The 19787-nt window shown below is 48.6% G+C and overlaps 2 protein-coding genes across 3 annotated transcripts; one reads left to right on the top strand and one right to left on the bottom strand.

Moving 5' to 3' along the window:
• Positions 1-5835: 5835 nt before the first annotated feature.
• LOC136456893 (uncharacterized) lies at positions 5836-11031 on the bottom strand. Of its 2 annotated transcripts, none has more exons than XM_066456887.1 (6): positions 10660-11023; positions 9328-9603; positions 9114-9220; positions 7900-8398; positions 7152-7267; positions 5836-6278 (listed from the first exon to the last, which is right to left on the bottom strand). In XM_066456887.1, exons 2-6 carry the CDS (start codon positions 9586-9588, stop codon positions 6074-6076), a joined length of 1188 nt encoding a protein of 395 aa, XP_066312984.1. In that variant the 5' UTR covers positions 9589-9603; positions 10660-11023; the 3' UTR covers positions 5836-6073. The 2 variants fall into 2 exon arrangements, with proteins under 2 accessions (XP_066312984.1, XP_066312985.1); XM_066456888.1 differs by lacking the exon at positions 5836-6278 and adding an exon at positions 6302-6806 and having other exon boundaries at positions 10660-11031.
• A 328-nt stretch (positions 11032-11359) lies between these two features.
• Positions 11360-16280, top strand: LOC136456892 (transcription initiation factor TFIID subunit 12-like). Its single transcript, XM_066456886.1, has 9 exons — positions 11360-11552; positions 11653-12219; positions 12860-13021; positions 13426-13872; positions 14739-14813; positions 15245-15323; positions 15428-15492; positions 15620-15655; positions 15943-16280. Exons 2-9 carry the CDS (start codon positions 11710-11712, stop codon positions 16042-16044), a joined length of 1476 nt encoding a protein of 491 aa, XP_066312983.1. The 5' UTR covers positions 11360-11552; positions 11653-11709; the 3' UTR covers positions 16045-16280.
• The last annotated feature ends 3507 nt before the right edge of the window (positions 16281-19787 follow it).

Raw genomic sequence — 19787 nt, 5'->3', positions numbered from 1 at the left:
GAAGGACCCTATATGATGACTAAAGTTATCTGACCGGGTGCCTACCGACTGAAGGATGACAACGGCGATGTTCTCACCAACACTTAGAACATCGAATAGTTACGTCGTTTCTTCCCTTAAAAATTTGGTCTTACCATTTCCTTTCATTCAACATTCGCTCCTGCAAAGCACTTCGGCCCGAACACTTTCTGCCCGGGTCACTCAGGGGCTCCACGGGGGTATGGTACCCTCTCTCTCTTTTTACTATCATATGGTAAATACATTTTTATACCCGAACGAAAGGGTAGTCCATTCCTTTAATTACTTTACGTAACTCTGCTTCAACATTTCGACCGACCGTGCCCCACCTCTACCTACGGTTACAAGTAGCTAAGCCTCACGAGCCATGCTTAGGCTCTCAAGGTTGCAGCCTACGGGACGAATGGGCAGGTGCGAAAAAGAAAGAATAAAAAGCAGAGCTATGCTAGGGTAAAAACAAGGAACGGACGGGATAAGCTTCCCCGAACGAAGTAATTCACCACAAAACAAAAATTGATGTATTCGTCAATACAACTATTCACATAGGGGCTCCCCCATGAATTTACACTATTACATCTACTAACTACTTCTACTATGGCCACCCGGTGGCATCGGCTGACGACACGACCGACGAAGATAAAGGCTACTCGCCCTCCGATGGGGCGACGCTCAGCTCGGATGAAGCTTCTGACCTGGCCTCCACTCCATCCATAGGCTAGGTGACGTCTTCTTGACGCACGCCTTCAGCCACATTCACACGGCGAGCCTCCATCACCCACTACGTGAAGACTTGCTTGGCCACCAAACTGTGCGTGTGGCAGCAAGCTTTCCCCGAGCACATAGATGGCGTTTGCGCTCCAGTCATCGGTGTACCCTCTGTAGATGGCAGCAAAGTCCAGGTCCGAGTGTCTTCCGCACGCAGGCACCAAGTACCGCAACAAGTTCATAAGTTCACGGGCATCATCCAAGAGCGTTTACTGCCACCAGACATAACCACCACCGCAAGGGCCCCGCTTGGTTCTGCTCCCTCGACTTTGACGAGCGCAACGGGTACCTCAAGGGCGTCGCACCCATAGATGCTCAGCAGGAGAGCATGGAGCTCTAGACTTTCCCATACAGATGGGGTAGCTCCTGGATAGGGATGCTGCCTATCGAAGTATGGCCACCATGGCTGGAGGATGTCTCTGACATCTCATCAAACTTTATGAACTGGCCAACCTGAGCAGCTGCTCGCCCGGAGAAAGCTCGCCCGGAGAAGAGCCATCGGAAGAAGTCCACGTGCGGCTCCATCCTGAGGAAGGCCTTGCAGACAGTGACGAAGCTAGCGATATGCAGCACCCTAGTCGGATTGCGGTGCTGTACCTCCACGCCCACTCATTGAGGAGCCCGTGCAGGAACCAGTGCGTGGGGTATCCTAACCCATGCTCATGGAAGGCGAGGAAGGAGACAACCTCACCGTCCCGAGGTCACGGGAAATCCTCCCCTGCAGGAGCCCTCCAGTGTGCCACCTGCTTCGGTGGTAGCACCCCCTTCTCGATGAAGGCGGCCAACACCGACTCGCTCACAACGGATGACCTCCAGCTCGACATTGCGCTCCAGATTCATGAATGGATCTGTGAGTTTTATCCTCTCTCTTGCTCTCCCCTTTTTCTCCTAGGAACTGTCGTGGCACTCAAATGCTCTTGGCGAGAAGGAAGAAGGAGAATAGGCGGCAGATGAGGAATAGGCGAATGAACGGGACAAAAGCCCTCTCCCTTCCTATATTTAAGGAGAAGGCATAGTAGTTGGGGAAAGGCGAAGGATTAGGGCGAAAACCCTCTCCCTTCCCCTATTCAATGCGGATGGGATACGTGCTCATGGATGCTTATGATCATGCAATGTCAAGGTTAAATGCATGCTTAACACCTAGGGTGTTACAAAGACCACCTCGTCGAAGACGATGTGTCGCGAGGTGATGACCCGACTAGTCACGATCTCGTAGCAGCGGTAGCCATGATGGTCCACCGGGTACCCGATGAAGACGCAGGACGTTGAGCGCGCGGTGAGTTTGTGACTCGATGTGGCGATCATGTTGGGGAAGCACCGGTAGCCAAAAACACGGAGCTCCTCGTAGGAGGGCGCCACACCGAAGAGCAGGGCGTATGGCGTCGTGGTTCTAGTGGCACAACATGGACGGCGGTTGATCAAGTAGGTCATCATGGCCAGTGCCTTGGCCCAGAATGCCAACTGAGCTGCACTATGCATAAGCATTGTACGCAAACAATTGTTAACAATGCGGAGAATACGCTCAGCTTTCTTGTTTTGCTACGATGTGTACGGGCAGGAAAGATAGAGCTGAGTGCCGAGAGAGGAGAGGAGGAGGCGCATGGCGGTGGAGTCATACTCCCAGCCATTGTCTGTCTAGAAGGCGAGGATCGGCAGAACATAGGAAATAAACGCTCGAATAGTTGGAAGAACATCATATTTATTGCGAAGGGGAATTGTCCATAGACAATGAGTATAATCATCAAGAAAAAACAACATAATACTTGTAACCTGAATGACTAAGAACAGGTGACGTCCAAACATCAGAGTGAAGTAATTGGAAAGGGAAAATGTCTTTGATGCAGAATCGGTGAAAGGCAGTCGAACATGTTTGCCTAGCCGGCAAGAAGAAAAAGAATGATCATCAGATTTATTACAACGAAAGGTAAAAGTTTGCAAAAGTTGAGAAGTAACTGGATGGCCTGGGTGTCCTAGTCGCTGATGCCATAGGGACGTCACCGAGGATGCATGAAGAGCTTGATGATGTGGGAGGCGGAGGGGGTAGAGGTCGTCGCTGCTTTCACATCGGAGCATCTCCGCCCTGGTAGGAAGATCTTTGATGGAGAAACCAGAAGGGTCAAACTCGATGGAAACATTGTTATCACGGGTTAGGTGGCGAGCAGAGATCAAGTTCTTAATGAGTGAAGGTGAAACAAGAACATCATTTAAATGAAGAGTAGTGGTGGCAGTAGGAATGAATGTTTGTGCTTGATGAGTTACCGGCATGCGAGCACCATTGCCTACTGTGATGATGGAAGAGGATGGCCAAAGGGTGGAAGGAGGGAAGTTACCAGGAGAGGAAGACATGTGCGACGTCGCTCCGATGTCGAAGTACCAGTCCGACGCGCTTCCCGAATGATGCGGGACGCCGGTGGATTGCAGCATTGCGTAGAGGGTGCCAGTGTCGAAGGCGTTGGAAGGGCTGGTCGGTTGGAGGTGAGTGGCCGCCATCGCCTGCTACGGCTGGAACGGAGGACGGGGCCCTAGGACGCCGGCGCCAAGTGCATGAAAAGGCATGAGCCAGTCCTGCACCATACCTTGCCATGGGTTGTAGCTCGTGGCCCACGACACGGACTGATTGTTGGAGGCATTGGCATTGGGGGAGGAGGACCCGTCCTTGGCGCCAGTGGAGTCCGAGCTGGAGGAGCCGCCAGAGTGGTCGCCATGAGTCTCGGCGAGGGCCTATCCAGCTTCAGCATTGGTGTCGTGCTGGAAGCTGAGCTCCTCGAGGATGAGGAAGGAGCGGGCGCTCATGAAGTTGTGCGGCGGGTACTTGGAGGTGATCACCGGCTTGACATAGCGGTACCAGGGATTGAGGCCACGGAGAAGGTTGAACACCTGACTCGGCTCGGAGACGGGGTGGTCGATGTCACGCAGCTGATCGGCAATGCGCTTCAACTTGGTGCAGTAGTCGTTCATCGACATGTCGCCTTGCTGTAGGGAACACAGCTCGACCTCTAGGTACACGGCGTGCTGCAGCTCGTCCTGGAAGAGTCCCTCGACGGCGTGCCACAAAGAGAAGGCGTCGTGGCGATCGCGGCTAATGACGTCGAAGACGCTCTTGGAGACGGTGGCGAGGATCCATTTGATGACGCATGAGTCGACCATGCGCCACTCGCGATCGCGCTCGTCGGAGAGTGTGGGAGAGCGAACGTGGCCCTTGAGGTCGAACTTGCCGAGGGTCGAGTCGAAGAAGAGGCGCCACTGGCCGTAGTTCCCTCGTCCATGTCGAGGGTGACAGGGACATGGTGGTGTATGGAGATCCCTTGGATATGAGAAGCGGAGGCGGGAGTGACAGAGAAGCCATGGTCGGAGGAAGCGTTTGAGTGATTGGAGGAGGGCACCATGGGAGTGAGATGTGGCGAAGGGATTCTGAAGAGCCTTGGGCTCTGATACCATGTAGAATAAGATTGATCAACTGGACACTTGGATTGATCATATGTTGTGTACATATATAGGTTATAGTGGTGGCCTTTGGCCATGCCTGTACACGCGAGAGCGGGCGAGCGCGCCTGGCGGGATTGCAGGTGCCGTGGAGACCGGGCACGCGTGTGCGCGGTGAGCGAGTCGTGGGCACGACGAGTGCGTGCGTGGACGCAGCGAGTATGCGCGAGGTGTGCTGGTTGTTGAAGATCCGAAGGACCCGGTCGCTCTAGCCGTTGTGGAGTTGGTTCCGTTGACAGGGCGTAGGAGCGAAGCACCGAGCGGAGGAGCGTGAGCGGTGACGAGACTTAGACGCGAGGCTTAGCCGAGCCAGGCCCCAGAAAAACGGATCGGCAATCCATTCTCTGGGAGCCAGGTAACATGCGTACGGTAGCCAGCTGAAGCCTAGCTAAAGCCCAAGAACAGACAACCAAACATCCACATCTTATTCCCAGCAGATCTGTCTAGAAGTTGGTCACCCAACCAAACATGCCCTGTATCTACGTACGTGGATGTGGACAACTTGGCTCATGGTCATGGACATTGCCCCCCGACGACGCGTCGACTGGTCTTCCTCAGAAGGCTCGCTCCCTGATCTTGCCGCCCCCAGGCGTCCTGGTCCTGCCTGCTCTTCTCCACTAGAACCCGTATGGCCGTATTATATGATGATAGAGAAAGCCGAAAGCCCGTTGGGCTGGAGTGATCTGGTTTACGTCGCTCTCAAGCCTCGGCCTTCTGGCCACTTGCTGCTTCAGCTTTCATCGTTTCATCGTCGCATGAGCAGCAACCAGCATGGCTAACAATTAAACCATGTGGTCTCTTCTTCTTGTATCATTCGTTGGTCGCCGCTTATCAAGTTAAATTACAAGTGTTTATTTGTTTATTTACCAGTGATGGATCTTTGCCGTGCGTTTCCTCCTCCTCATCCTTTGTCGGCTCATCATCGTCTGGAGGGATACATCCACACGTCTCTAATCCCGTTCCTCGTTGGAGTCCAGCATGGAAGGCAACAAGAATCTGCAGCCTTCTTTAAAACGAAAGATAAGAATCTGTCAGCACTTTGATGATGGGCACCCGCACCTTATGTGCGACTGCAGACAAAACTCAAAATCAAACTGCTGCACCAGTTTTATTTACCGGTCTGCTGAATTGGTCCAAACATTAAGCAGCAGCAGCAACAGTCCAGCCCCCCTGATAATTACATGTAGGGTGTCTGTGTACACCATTTTTCTAGATCGTCATTCGTCAGTCTTAACCAAACTTAATAGTGCATGCGTGCACGGCGGGCCAAGAGTGATGACTGCTAACAGCTAGTCCGCCACGTCTGGGACGGACCCGGAGAGGCGGAGACGCCTACATTACAGACGATGAGGTGAAAATGACAGGACAAGGAAAACGGCTGCTACTCACGCATCAATGCCAGTAAAAAGGAGAAGACGATAGCACTAGTTAGATATGGTCCAATTAGGCTGAAAGGCTTATAGCGGAAAGCTCCATCTGGTAGAAAGCTGTATGACCGAGCGCCGATTCGACCATCAATGGCCCAAACTCGAATCGCAAATCAAGTAAGGCCTAATACAAAGATGTCACGAAAGAGAGTAGTATTTATCGAAACACCCATCAGTTTGAAAATAGAAACATTATTGAGGTCGTGTTCTGGAGTACAAAGTTCTCTGCGGCACGGTAATAACAACCCTGCATACTTTCACAGCAACGCGATGCAATAGTCGTGATTAAAGCGTAAGCGTTCAGGAAACATTAATTGGCAGGGGAAACTGAGAGTGAGAACCACCATCCCATTTTCGTAGCAGAATTCAGCACGTACCAGCTAGATATTTGCTACTCCAACGACGTAGGCGTTCCAAGCATCTCCTTGATTGAAACGCTGCGATTCTTCGTACTTCACGTCTCGGTTGGCATTATATTCCTTGGCGTTTCCACTTGACTGGGTATTTGGCATCTCCCTGATCCAAACGTGGACCGACTTGAATCCAGCCTCCTCCAAGCAGTCCTTGATCTCTGGTATCGACCATCTGCCCAAGAGCAGCAAGAATTACACATTTGAAGATGGTACTCCTCTACTTGCAGAAAATAATCATTTTTTTTTCTTGCAGATGCAGTGCATAATGTCCAGAGATAAAGATAAAATGGGAAGGAAGCTTCACTGGTACTTAAAGTGTACGGCTGACGACAATTACAGAAAGCCCCAAAGATAATATCCTTCTTTCTATGAAAATCTGGTGGGAGAAGTCACTACAGGGAAGATCAATAACTCAACAAAGAACAACAGCAGCCATCTTGATGTACTCAGCCTGAACATTTCGAAAGAGCGAAACCGGAGAACCTTCGAGGGGACAACGCGGACGCCGGCTCAAGTGCTGGGGCTCATCAAGGAAGAGCTAGGCCTCTTCAGTAGAGCACTGGGAAAACTACAGTTACCGCCATGAGTCCTTTCTTTTATGCTACCTGCCTTTTGAGTTTGAGTGGTTTAGCTATGTAATAACCTTTAAGCTGTAAACTGGATTCTTGCTCCTCTCTTATATGATATAGCAGTGCTCCTGCTGATTATTCCAAAAAAAATAATATCCTTCTTTACTAAGAGCTACTACATAGATATGGCATTGGAAGAAAGCATACTGTCACAGAAACGTCTAAAGCAAACGCCAGCCAAGAAAATTTCAGATAGATGCTGCAAGCCAACCACATGCCATGCATGGTGCAATACTGGAATCAAAAACTTGTTAAACCTATAACTAGAGTTTCAATGAGTTCTAATGCTAATGGATTGGTGTAGTAGCTGAAAGAGTTACACACTTGCAGCCTCTGTAACATTCCACCAAGTGAATGGGAATAATAAGGAATGATTCTGAAGTGAAGTTTTGACAAGTAATGTTTAAGCTACTTACAGGCGCCAATGGTATGTGAAAGCATGCCTCAGCATTTGTTTTTTTCCAGCTTGAAAGTGGAGACTGATCCTTGTTTGGCGACTGATGATATCAAACTCATCTTGCTCCCAGAAATACTGTATGCAAGGTTATACATAACGGGGAGAAAAATTCAAGATTTAGTACTGCTCTACTCTGATTAAGCAACTGCAAACTGCGACGTATCAATTTGCAAAAGTACAAGGGCGCAAATTATAAGACTAGGACGCTAAACCCAAAGTGTAATGGAGATATTATAATCTTTACACACTACCAAAGATCCAACCTAAATTTCAAAACAACTAAAGATATTTAAGAAATATAAAACCAGGTCAAACAAATATATCTCATTCATTCCACAGATGGCAACTCTTTGTGAGTTGCTAACTTTAAATGTCTTATATTAGCTTACTACATTTCCATGCCAAATTAAATCAAACATAACATATAACTGCAGAAAAATGAACTGGGACACCAATAGAAAATTATATTGCTCAAGAAAATATTGCACTCAAACATATTCTATGTTGCATATTACTGACAATGCTACCAATAATCTGTTGGCACGCTGTAAATCTAAACTCTTACAGACAGTGCAAACCTTGATCGAAAAAAGAAACATAGCAAAATATAAATATATGCCTATCCTAGGATATTTTGTGTCTACCATGTTTCCTTTGTGATTTTGTAACTACTATTCAATGCTAACAATTAACCCAACAACGCTCACCGTGAAGCTGGGGAATTTCCGCTGGAGACGTAACTTACGTTCAGATGATGTGCCACCATATACATCCATTACAAATATACCACCTCTTTTCGAGAGCGCACTGCATACATGCCGGAAATACAAAACCAAGTCCTTTCGACTATGCAGGCAACAACAGCTGTAGTTGAATGCACAGATAATATCCCTTCCAGGAAAAGTTGCCTCTGACATGGTCGAATTGGCTAAGCACTTCGAATCAGCAAGACCCGTCTGCTCGCAACTGTTACTTCCTGAGCCATTGTCGCTGTTCACATGGAGACCATGCACAAGATCACTAAACTTTTGCTTGACAAGACGGGCATCCTTCGGTTGTAGAACATTTCCATGGAAAAGCAACATTCTTGAATATCCATCAGCTCCAATCTTGCTTAGGTTGTTTTCAAGGCACCACTCAAGTGACTCAAGGTCCAAATCTAAGCCGATTGCTGTTCTTCTTGCATCAGTATGGATCCACTCGGTGCTGCCAAGATGAAGGCCATAAATCATGAGCAATAGATATATCCACACTAAGGGCATGTTCGGATCCATTGGTACTAATTGTTAGCAGCTAAATTAGTACTAGTGGATCCAAAATACCTAACTAATAATCCAATTAATAGCTCAAAAAATAAACTACCTAGCTAAAAAGTTATTAATTGGCTTTCCCAAACTAAGTACTACTAACTACTCCCTCCATTATAAATTATAAGACGTTTTGACTTTTCTAGATACATAGCTTTTGCTATGTACATAGATATACGCTATGTCTAGATGCATAGTAAAACAATGTATGTAGAGAAGCCAAAACATCTTAGATAGAGGATCCAAACGGAGCTCAACTAATAGGTTAGCTAATAGCTTCACTAATAAAAAGTTATTAACTAGTTTCCTTCGGCTAGCAACTAACTATTAGCATTAATGCATACAAATTCCAAACAGGGTCTAAATCTAAGTCATCTCTCTAGTCTCTACTCTGTAACATATTCAACAAAACAAAAGTTTTTTTTTTGGCTAAATAGTAACCATTGAGACACTTGTGTGGTACCTTCTAAAAACATGTGCACCAGCAGCAGAATGGAAATATATGGAAATGATTTCTTGCTAAAAGGGCTGTAAAACACAGCACAAAGCATCGAAGGTAACCGATAAAACGAAGACAGGACGTTCACACAGAGGCTACATGCTAGTGCTTTGACCTGAGAAGGGCCGTGCCACAGAAATCCTCCTGCAGGTGGAGAGGGACGCGCCCGCCGACGTACATCAGGAAGAACTTTTGCAGGTAGCTGATGTCCCCCTTTGGCGACTAAACACAAAATATCACACGCATTGGCATATCGTCGAACAAGTTGTGAACACAGAGGCTTTTCACAAATCCAAGCTCTTCATGAATCTAGATGAGGTATCAAGTACCTGCACGGAGAGCTGGTATAGGTGAAACTTGGAAGGCATTGATCCGGCTCGCCATTGGTCCTGCTCGCCTGCTTCCGCATCCCTCTCTGGTTCGTCCTCCGCTGTTGCTTCGCTGGTGTCGTCGTTGTCGTCAGAGGAGTCCTCGTTTTGGCGCGGTGGCGCGTCGTAGGCTGACGAAGGTAAGTCGTCGCCGAAGTGCGACGCCCGGCGGCCGCGGCGCTGCCGGTGCGATTCCCTCGGTTTCTTTCCGCTTTTGCCCATCGATTTGTCCGGACTCTGGAGACAAACAGCAGCGCTTGGAAACTGGAGTAGTAGAATCTACTTTTTGCAAAACAATCCTCGTGCTTGTTCATATTTATTTTTGTATGCTTATAGAGACACACATTCGTCGTAGAAGTACTTTTTTTTTTGTAAAAGGCAAGGCAATACAAGCAATCTGGAGTATTTTTTTATGCTTATACAGGTGGCCTTTGGTTCGTGAGAAATGACGATTTGGGATAGGCAAATGAAGGGGTAGATTTGAACCCTTGTTTTGATATTTATTCATAATATAAAGGGAAACGAAATTGGATTGTTGAAAGGGAAAGGATCTGTTAGGTGACACTCAGGCCAACTAATTTTTTTCCATGCACTTATACACTTGCTTATTACTATATTTACAATAATTTTTTCAGTGTAATTTATTAAACAGTAGTGTAATTCAGATATAATACAGCATATGCTATTTTTTAGAAAACATTATAAATTATTTCTATGATTACATATATAAGAGAAATTATTCAAAAATTTCAGAAACAATTACAAATTGTTCACGAATTACGGTGGGCCCACCCTCTAGCCTTATCCCTTCCCCCTTCGCTTCCCCGTGAGCCGCACACGTCGCGCCTCCTCATCGGCCGGTCTCCTCGTCGCCGGGCACCGACCATCCTCGTCGCCGGCCGCCGGCCCCGCGCGCCCGTGCCGCGCCTGCCGGGGCCGCGCGCCCCGCGCCGCGCCTGCTGGGTCCGCGAGCTCCGAGCCCGGCGGCAGACTGGGGGCGAACTGGCGGCGGTGCAGGCGGGCAGCAGAAGGGCGGCGGCGAGCGTCGGAGTGCGGGCGGTGCGGTGCCGGGGGAGCGGAAGCCTGCGAGCGTCGGAGTGCGGGCTGTGCGGTGCCGGGGGAGCGGAAGCCTGCGAGCTGGATCGGACGCCACCCAGCGCGCCACAAGTCCGATCCGACGTCCCAGAATTCAGTTGATCGATGCAGCAAAATCAGTCGGTTGACAAATAGCAATTCTGAAGGGAAAAGGTGGCTGTGAGTTTGCTACGCCGTCTGTGGGCGTGGGGAACGGACCTTCTTACGCTCGCTGTCGTGCTGGGCCGGAGCGCCGCTGGCCTCCTTCGAGTCGTGGAATCCCCGTACCGCCGCCGTAGAACCCGGAGTCGTATCTTGTTTCCCGCGAGGGCTGCCAGACCCGGAAGTACTGCTCGCTCGCTTGGCTGCGCGGGAGGAGTAGCTTGTCTCACCGCGCAAGCCGCATCTCGCCTCGCCACGTGGACCGCCGGAGGCGCAAGTTTTCTCTCCGCGCGGGCACTGTGACCAGCTTGGCAGCTTCTACGCTCACCACACGGGCCACCGACTCACCAGCTCGTCTAGCCGTACAGGCAAACGAAGCTGCTAGCGGCACACTCGCATGGCCCCCCGGGCGGGGACCAGAAGCAGAGAAGCGTTCCCTCAAAAAAAAGAAGCAGAGAAGTGAGCTCGACGAGTTGACTGTTGACGAGACGATGGGGAAGTAGAAGTAGACGGGGCGATAGTAATTCATTTTTGAACCTTTTTTGTGGGTTCCACTGCTGCCACCAAGGTAAATCCAAACATGGCAAGACGTTATTGGGCATTTGGGCCTGCTGGCTACTTCTATTTGCAGATGTTTGGGCTGTAGCTGTTCAGCGAAGCCCATTGGCTGTACGCAAAGCAGCTCCAGGCCTCCAGCTGGACAGCAAAGCGAGAGGCGAGGGGGTTCGGGCGGGCGTCGGAGTCGCCTCTGGCGATCTGGCCAGGACCTGCGTCTCCACTCTCCTCTCGAGCGCAGATCGAACCTGCCTAGTGCCGACGGCACCTCATCCCTCAACCCGTTCCCATCCGGCGGCGGGAGCTCCTGGGTGAGCCGGTGAGGACGCCGCACCACCACATCCGGCCGCTGCGCAGTGCTCACCACAGCTACTGCATTCCTCAACTCCGTTCCCGTACGTTGGCCTGGTCGGCTGGTCCTGACCTGTCTCATCCCTACCTGGTTCAACTTTTCCATCCTTCTAACCCTATCGCATTCGGCATTCCCCGTGACAGTCCAAACGCCACCACAATCCCCGCTTCACCGAACGGCCGGGCAAATCGTCGAACAGCATGGACGCGCCTCAGCCCCCGCAGCCGGACGCCGCGGCGGCGCCGCCCTCCTCGACCTTGGCTTCTGCTCCCTCTCCGGCGCCACCATCCAACCCACCCACTTCTGCCGCCACCGCAGCACCCGCCTCCGACTCCGCCATCACCACCCCTAACCCGAACCCAACCACCGCCGCAAACCCCACTCAAACCCTAGAGGCTCCAGGCCCCGTCCCCGCGGCCGCGCGGCCGCCGCCGCCGCGAATGAGGCTGCCTTACACCCACCTGGCGGCGCCCATCACGATGTCCTCCTCCTCCTCTGCTGCTACAGCCGCGGCCTCCTCGGCTTCCGTCCCGGCCCCTTCCTCCGCGGCTCCTCCTATGCCGCGCGGAGGGGTTGTTCTGGGAGTGCCTGCGCCGCGTCCCGCACAGACGCCCGCTGGTTACACCGGGTTCGTTCCACCGCCTCCGCTTGCTCACCAGTTTGGATCGATGCATCGCGGCCCTGACCAGCCCCCGCCTCCATCTTCACAGGTTTGTCTACCCGGCCAATTTCATTGTTATGCTATCAATATTGGTTGAAATGTAGCTTGGCTCTAGAATAACCATGGATAGTGACTAGTGGAGTACTAGGTGCAGTGGTTTCTTTTCACTAACCCCATGACCTGTATGGATTAGATACAGTTGGTTAAATGCTGCAAGCTAGTTACCAGAGAATACTGGTAGCCTGGACTAAATTTTGTGGTTTACAGCTTATTGAGCATGGGGCCTCAGAGTTAAGATCCAAACTATGGAATGCAAACATGTCTTTTGTGATGTTTGTCCTACAGATTTGGCTGCTTATTTCTTGTCACTCCAACCACTCTTGAAACTGTCAAATTCAACTCATAATGTAGGGTTAGGAGTGAAAACACTCAATTGCTGATTACCTCTCACCTCCTGTGTTAACTCATGGCATGGCATCCTTGCATCAACACATGGTTGTCAAATTCAGCTGTATAGATATAGATGGTGTCTTATCACTGCTTGTAGTTCATCTATGCTCTGGTTTGGTAGATTATTTTGTATATCTGTTTCCTGCCTGCTGGTCTGGTGCCTTTCCATTGTCAGTAGATTGCATCCTTTATTTGTGCTTTTGATTTACTGAAGATTCCTTATTATTGATGGCCTCCAGTTTAGGCAACCTTCCCCTGGGATTCAGAATGTTGGGATGGCTGGTTCCATTAACACATCCCAGATGAGGCCAGGAGCAATATCTGGTCCGCAGCAGCCCAGACCTGGACTTCCATCATCGACAACTCCTATTCCATCTGGTAGCCAAATGCCAGGTTCACAAGTAAGAAAAACTTGTTTATAAGAGCAACAAATATTGTACTTCTAGGAAACTTATCTTTCTGTTTAAGTTATGGGGTACATCATATATCTAAACTCTGGTCATAAAAGTTTACACTGTTCAGTATCCAAGTTAAAATAGGCACAAATTGCATATTCAATTTATTTGTCATGGGATGTGCAATTACAGTTTTGCTACAAATGTGGATTTACCAGTTATTAGTCTACAAATGCTTCGCCATTCTTGTTTATTCTAACTGTTTTTGTCTAATTGTACCGCCTCTGTGGTACTAGCACCTTAGCTGTTTTTACTTAAGCTCTATTCTTCATCCAATCCAATGTACACGGGAATGGTCTTTTTATTCATCCCAATTCATGTCATAATCTCTGATTGATATTTTCACACAGAGAGCCCCGTCTCAGTCTTTAATGAGGCCGATTACTGTGAGTTCTCCTTCTCCTTTGCCGGCTTCACAGCAAACTCCACAAAGTTTGTCTTCAACATTTAGGCCCCAACAGAGGCCACTAGTTTCACAACCAAGACCACAACAATCTGCACCTGTGCCTCCACCTCAACAGAACATAATTTTAACGCAGCAGCAGCAGCATCAGAAGCAACAACAATTGAGTTCCTCACATCAAAATCAACAAAGTACTGCCCCAAAAAATCAGCCACAACTTTCTCAGCAGCCAGCTGCTCGTACTCCAATATCAATGACACCAAAGCCTGATTCGCCAGCTATACCAAATGTTGCTGTTTTACAATCTGTGGATGCAGCTGCAACTGATGCAAATGCCAGTGAAACTGGTACTCGACTAATCACCAAGAGAAGCATACATGAATTAGTTGCACAGGTATGTTTCTACCTTTTTTTTGTTCTCAAGTACGGGCATGTTGCTACTTCTTCAATGTATTTTGAAAGAAGGTAGATGGTCAGCATTTTTTCCTCTTCTTTTCTCTTATATTATATATCAACCATTTCATCAGTTCGCACCAAAGATTCTCAAGTAGTGTGAAACGGTTCAGTGGGTCCCTTTGGTTTCTCTCAATTCATTTTGCAAGTCCATCTTTTGCTAGGTCTGTACAGTGTCTGTGGAAGTCATGGCAACCAATTTGGTAGTTTGATTATCCTTCTATAAACTTCATAAATCTAACCACTGGGCATGTTTCTTTGGCAATGTGGAAATGATAATTCAAATTCATATGGTCACAGGAGCAACTTAAAGTATACTTCATCACTGCATACTATTGTGTTTTAACGACTTACAAGAGCTAAGTAGAATTCATTGTTGATACTTAGGGCATGTACAACGCAAGGTGCTTAAGCATTAAGCACTTGCATAAAAATTAATTCTTCTGATGCAAATAGGTTCTTAATAAGCTTTAACTACCTTGTTAAGCCCCAGGAGCAAACTTAAGAATCTTATCCACTTTATAAGCATATGGGGCAAATGACATAACGTAAAAGCACTGATTTTTTCCCTCTATGCACCCCCATTCTACAATATCTTAATGCTTCATTTTACCCCATCTGGCTGTGATTTCATCTTCAAAATTCCCATTATATTCATGTGCTTCTGATGACCTGTGCTAAAGCTTTGCTCCAGCGATACTTGGACCAATGCTGAAGTAGGATATAGTTAGTAAATAGTATTGGTTACTTTTGTGAATAGCGAACAATACATTTGTTGGGTTGATATACACCATTCAATACTTGCAGATTGATCCTAATGAAAAGCTGGATCCTGAAGTTGAAGATGTTCTTATTGACATCGCGGAAGATTTTGTGGAGTCTGTAAGTTACTCTACCCTCTGCTTTATTGTCAATTTGGAAATGCATTTCCTTTTCAACAAGAAGAATAATAACAAAGCATCTTTAGTCTTATAAGCAAGTTGGGCTAGGCTAGGAAATCTATTTAGCTGCTGAATGTAATGTTTCTTGAAATGACTAGCTCCCTTACTAGAGGGTTGAAGGCTCCTAATCTCTATTTTGTTAGACCGTATCAATATCCCCCTCCCTCCCTCAAACTACATTATTCTATGAGGTCGTCACCATTGAATATTTTGGTAGATGAAACTTTTCAAAGGATTCATTCAGTTACAATCATGTATCATCAAATCTGCATGTCATGGTATCAAGCAACTTCATTTCACATCTCTTGGGACTCCTTGTCCAGTAGCTAGTTTAAGTTTAATTTGTGGTTTGCTGATAACTGTTTGGAGCAGGTCACAACATTTGCTTGTTCTTTAGCAAAGCATAGGAAGTCGAGCACATTAGAAGCAAAAGATGTACTTCTCCATGCAGGTTCCCATATTATTTTATCTTGTAGAATATATGTGATATTACCCTTTTAGGTTACCTTTTGTTTAAAATATAGTTTTATTGTAGCTTAGTGTTGTCCATTACAGAGAGAAGCTGGAATATCACCTTGCCGGGCTTCAGTGGTGATGAAATCAAACTATACAAGAAACAGGTAGTTGATAGTTGATAGTTGATAGTTGTACATTTCTATTTATCGTTGTCTGTTTTCAAATTTCTCCCAGTACTTATTATTCTTTTGTTCATCTTGTACTAACCATCTTCGTCTTGATGATTTGCAGCACATAAATGATATTCACAGGGAGAGGCTTGCTCTGGTACCCACTTTTTAAGCTTTCAGCAACTATCCATCTAATTTCATGCTTTGATCGTGGGCATGTAGCCATACATCTCCCATCTTATGTGTTGAAACGCAGGAGGATGTTCTAGAAAATGTTATTTGAAAATGTTATTGGCAAAATTCCAACCTATATTGAATGCTGTTTCGAAAATAAACTCCTCTGCCTGAACATTCTTCTGACTGTTGAATCTGCTGCTTGCATCGGCTGCTTTCCTTTCATGTTGTGTTGATGTATTGCTCTCTTTTTCTTGTAATGACCACCAGATCAAGAAGTCCATGGCGACTGACACAAGAATCTCTGCTGCCCAAGCTGCAGCTAACCAGAAAAATCAGACTCCGAAACCACCAGCCCCAGCTTCCCCGTGAAAGATCTTTGGTGTTCACGCATACGCATCACATCTTTGGTGTTCGGACTCCGAAACCAGTATCACGCATACGCATCACATCTTTGGTGTTCGGACAGTTGTGGTTTGTTGTTTTGAACCGGTGGTGGCAGTACTGTACTAGATGTGTTGCAATGAGTACATGTACAGATGATTTTGTCATTGCGAGTATCTGGTTAAAAGTGTTATTTCGTTAATACAAGGCATGGTTCCATATTATTGCTTTTGTTCTAAATTGTACATAGAAGCAAATAACACCCTCTACAAACTGCTATATCCTGAGATAGCGGCAACTGTGGCGGGAGTTTTAAAACCTTGATAAATAACTTACTCCCTCCATCTAAAAAAAAGTGATGTTCTATGATTTTTTTTAGATAGATTAGTGGAGAAAAGAGATGTCCCTAATACTCTAGGTTTGTTTGGACTTGATTTCCTTAAAAAAGATGTCCCGTGCTTTACTTGCTCAGAACATTATTTTTTCAGGATAAATTTCAAGTCACAGAACATTTCATTTTTTTTTGGACAGAGGGAGTAAACGTCAACACTGTACTCTAATAATAATTAAGGAATCTGCCTGACGCTCTCTAGCGCATCGTTATTCATGGCAGACTGCCAATCATTTCGTTCTGAAAGTACTATATGCGCGGCCGCAGCAGCAGCTAACAATAGACATGTCAGCTGAACCTCGGCGCGAACCATCGACCTCGTCCCCGCCGGCTACAACGTTGATCCGAGGCCAACTCCTGGCGGCCCCGCGACAGTTACAAGGAAATCTTGGACTGTTCCGTGGCGTAGGCACGCCGCACGGCGCATGCGCGTGAACCTCACAGACCTGAGCCTGACTGGGCCAGCACCGGCCACGGGTGGTTTGGCGAATGGGCACGCGGCGCAACGGCACACACTGAGCCATCAACCCCCTCTCTCACCCAACACGGGACAGACCCACGGGCCCCACGCCTGGGAGAGAGAGGCCCGTTCCGGTGCTGGGCGCCTTTCGCGGCAACTACTCGCGTCCTCATCCTCCTGCGCGCCGCGAGTCTACCACCACAGTGCGCGCACGAGGCAGAGCTCGCGTCCGTCCGGATCGTCCGGCCTGCTAGTGAGAGTGTGAGACACCACGGTCCGGTAGGTGATGTAGTGCTGCGCTGCTTCACGTGTGGACCGTACGTGGGTCCCCGCTTGGTCGGTCCTGGGTTTCTCTCGCTCCCGGCAGCTGTTAATCGGACGTGGTCCGCTCGTGGTCCTGGTCTGGTCCCTGGTCCCTGGGCAAGGCTAGCTTAAAACTGATTCGCAGCTCAAAGCTAGTATGCCATTTGACTGACGCGACAGGATCTGCACTGCTGCATAGCTTAGCTCTCCTTTCGGCTGTTGGCTCGGACGAATTTGGAGAAATCTGAATGAATCTAGAGGAATTTGGAAGCCATAAACAGTAAAATTCCTCTGTCAACGATACTTTCTCCGTACCAGCCGAACGAGGTGTGAGTTGTGTCGGAGAGAGAGCTGTGAGTTACTCGTAGCTCGGCGGTCGTTGTTGAGAGCTGTGAGTTGTGTCGGAGACTCGGAGGTCGGCATCGTTGGATCAAGGATCACAGGAGAACAGCGGACGTGTCAGTGTCACCTTCACAAATCGAAAGGGGAGCGAGGGGATCGATGCAAACAAGACTCTTCTCAGCTCGGCCAGCTCCCAGCTGGATACATACGACGGCACGAACGGATCAACGCTCCTGTGAACTGATGTTTTCGCACAGGGAACAACGTGTTGTTGGCACTTGGCAGGATTTCGTATCGCATCATCGACGGATCGACCTCGACCGTGAGTCCGTGACGCAAAATTGTACGACCAAGATAGCTACTACTTCAGAGTCTGCGGCTACAAAGCGCTGTGTATTAGATAGATCAGAGTCGCAAAGTAATCACGCTTCATATTCTAAAACCAGGTTAACTGCATCGCATGCAATTTGCAATAGCCTTTTGCTCACTTTCCACAGGAAATCCACCGGCCCGGCCGTGGTTTTGCCACTCCGTCCTTTCGCTGCTAGTGGTCAGGTACTATGCAAAGTTTTCTATGCGGACTTGGCATTTGCCCGTCAACTCGCAGGTGCTTTTCCAAACATTAGGGCCAACTCGACGAGTACGACACATTTCTGATCACGGGTACTGGTTTTGGGCCTGTTTATGTCCCTCGCAGTCGCAACACGATGAACATGTTCATTAAGAGGTGAGGAAAAAGCACTGCGGATGATGGGTCCAACCAGCTTTGATTGCGCATAAGTGAGTCATCGTGGCTTTAAACGAGTCAAAACACTGTTCCAATTGATTTATGGTGAGAGAAAAATATTGTTCCAGCTGAAAAAAAACTGAAAAGTACGGATTATAAGAGAAACGAACATGGTCTGTACATTAGATGTGGACTGTGCACAGACACAGCCACGCGTTTAACAATTAGGGGAACCCAGGCGTCGGCTCGCCCCCGACTTCCCCGAGCACCCTGCCTGCCGCCGGGGGCCGGCACGTGGCCGGCCGGCGACCCCAACATGCGTGTCGCTGTCCAGTCCTTGTGAAGTGGTATCGAGCTGGCCATTCGTCAAGACCGGCCTCGCCTCGTTACTCTTTCTTCTCGACTTGTTGCTGTCATGCATCTATATGTATGGCGCATGCAATGCAATTTCATTAGCTAGGACTGATCCTTGTTCGCTGAACTTTTCAGCTTGCCTTATTAGCCATGAAATAATATTTTTCTCTCACAATAAATCATCTTTAGCCGATTTATCAGCCACAGAAACCATCAGCTAAACAGCTCCCTAGGGCCGGCAGTATGCCACGTATCAAGGCGGTTGACAATCAATGATAAGCCGCGTCCGACGTCCTTTAATCACGCAGCTCCTCCCTGTGTTCTCGTGCATGCGCCATGTTAAGGTGAGAGGAACGCGCGCGTGATGAGCTCATGTGGAGGAACAGTGTCCGGAGTCTGGGCATGGCGCCAGGAAGAGTTCTCCGGTACTGGTACACGCTGCTGCAGTGCTGCTGCCATTTTATTTAGGCCACGTTCGGTACGCAGGGAATGACTTTTATGGAACTGTTCCTAACCGGAACGCTTATACAATTTGTATAGGCAAGCTTACTGGGAATCATTCCTGGCAGAAACGACGAGAAACGAACGAGGCCTGAGGCTTCGCGTCGGGCGCTGCGCAGGGTACGTAGAACGGTTCGGGAGCTCTTTTCGGCAACGGGCCGGGCGACTCGGGGACAGTGGCGCAGTTGCACTACACAGCTCACTGCTGGCCGCTGTGGATCTCATCGTAGCTGCTGGTGATTTGCTGCCACCTCAGCTCATGGGTCCCGCATGTCAGTGCTTTTTTATTATTTTCCAACCATCCTTATTCTGTCTTGTGAGAAGTCCGTGAGGAGCATTCCTTGGGGCGCACAAATCGCCAGGCGAGGAGCTCGTCGCTAGCGCTGAAGATTTCTGGCATTCTCTCTCATCCGCGTCACTGCAGAATCCGAGTCAGCTAGCTCGGAGGCAGTCCGTTGGGGACGCCCTTAGCCCCAGCCTACTACCACAGTGACCACCGGAATTCCGGACCCTGCTACCATATGTACTGGTAGCCAAATACTACATGGCATTTCTCGTCCTTCGGCAGATTCCCTTCCTGGGGCACATTTTTGTTTGACGAACGTCCACGTCCGAATGCCCGTGGCTGCTTGTTTCCCACATGTAGCGAGCGG

The sequence above is a fragment of the Miscanthus floridulus genome, chromosome 6 (assembly GCF_019320115.1).
Source record: "Miscanthus floridulus cultivar M001 chromosome 6, ASM1932011v1, whole genome shotgun sequence".
Classification (NCBI taxonomy): domain Eukaryota; kingdom Viridiplantae; phylum Streptophyta; class Magnoliopsida; order Poales; family Poaceae; genus Miscanthus; species Miscanthus floridulus.
The sequence above is the reverse complement of the archived record's forward strand: the minus strand, read 5'-3'. Positions and strand labels throughout refer to the sequence as shown.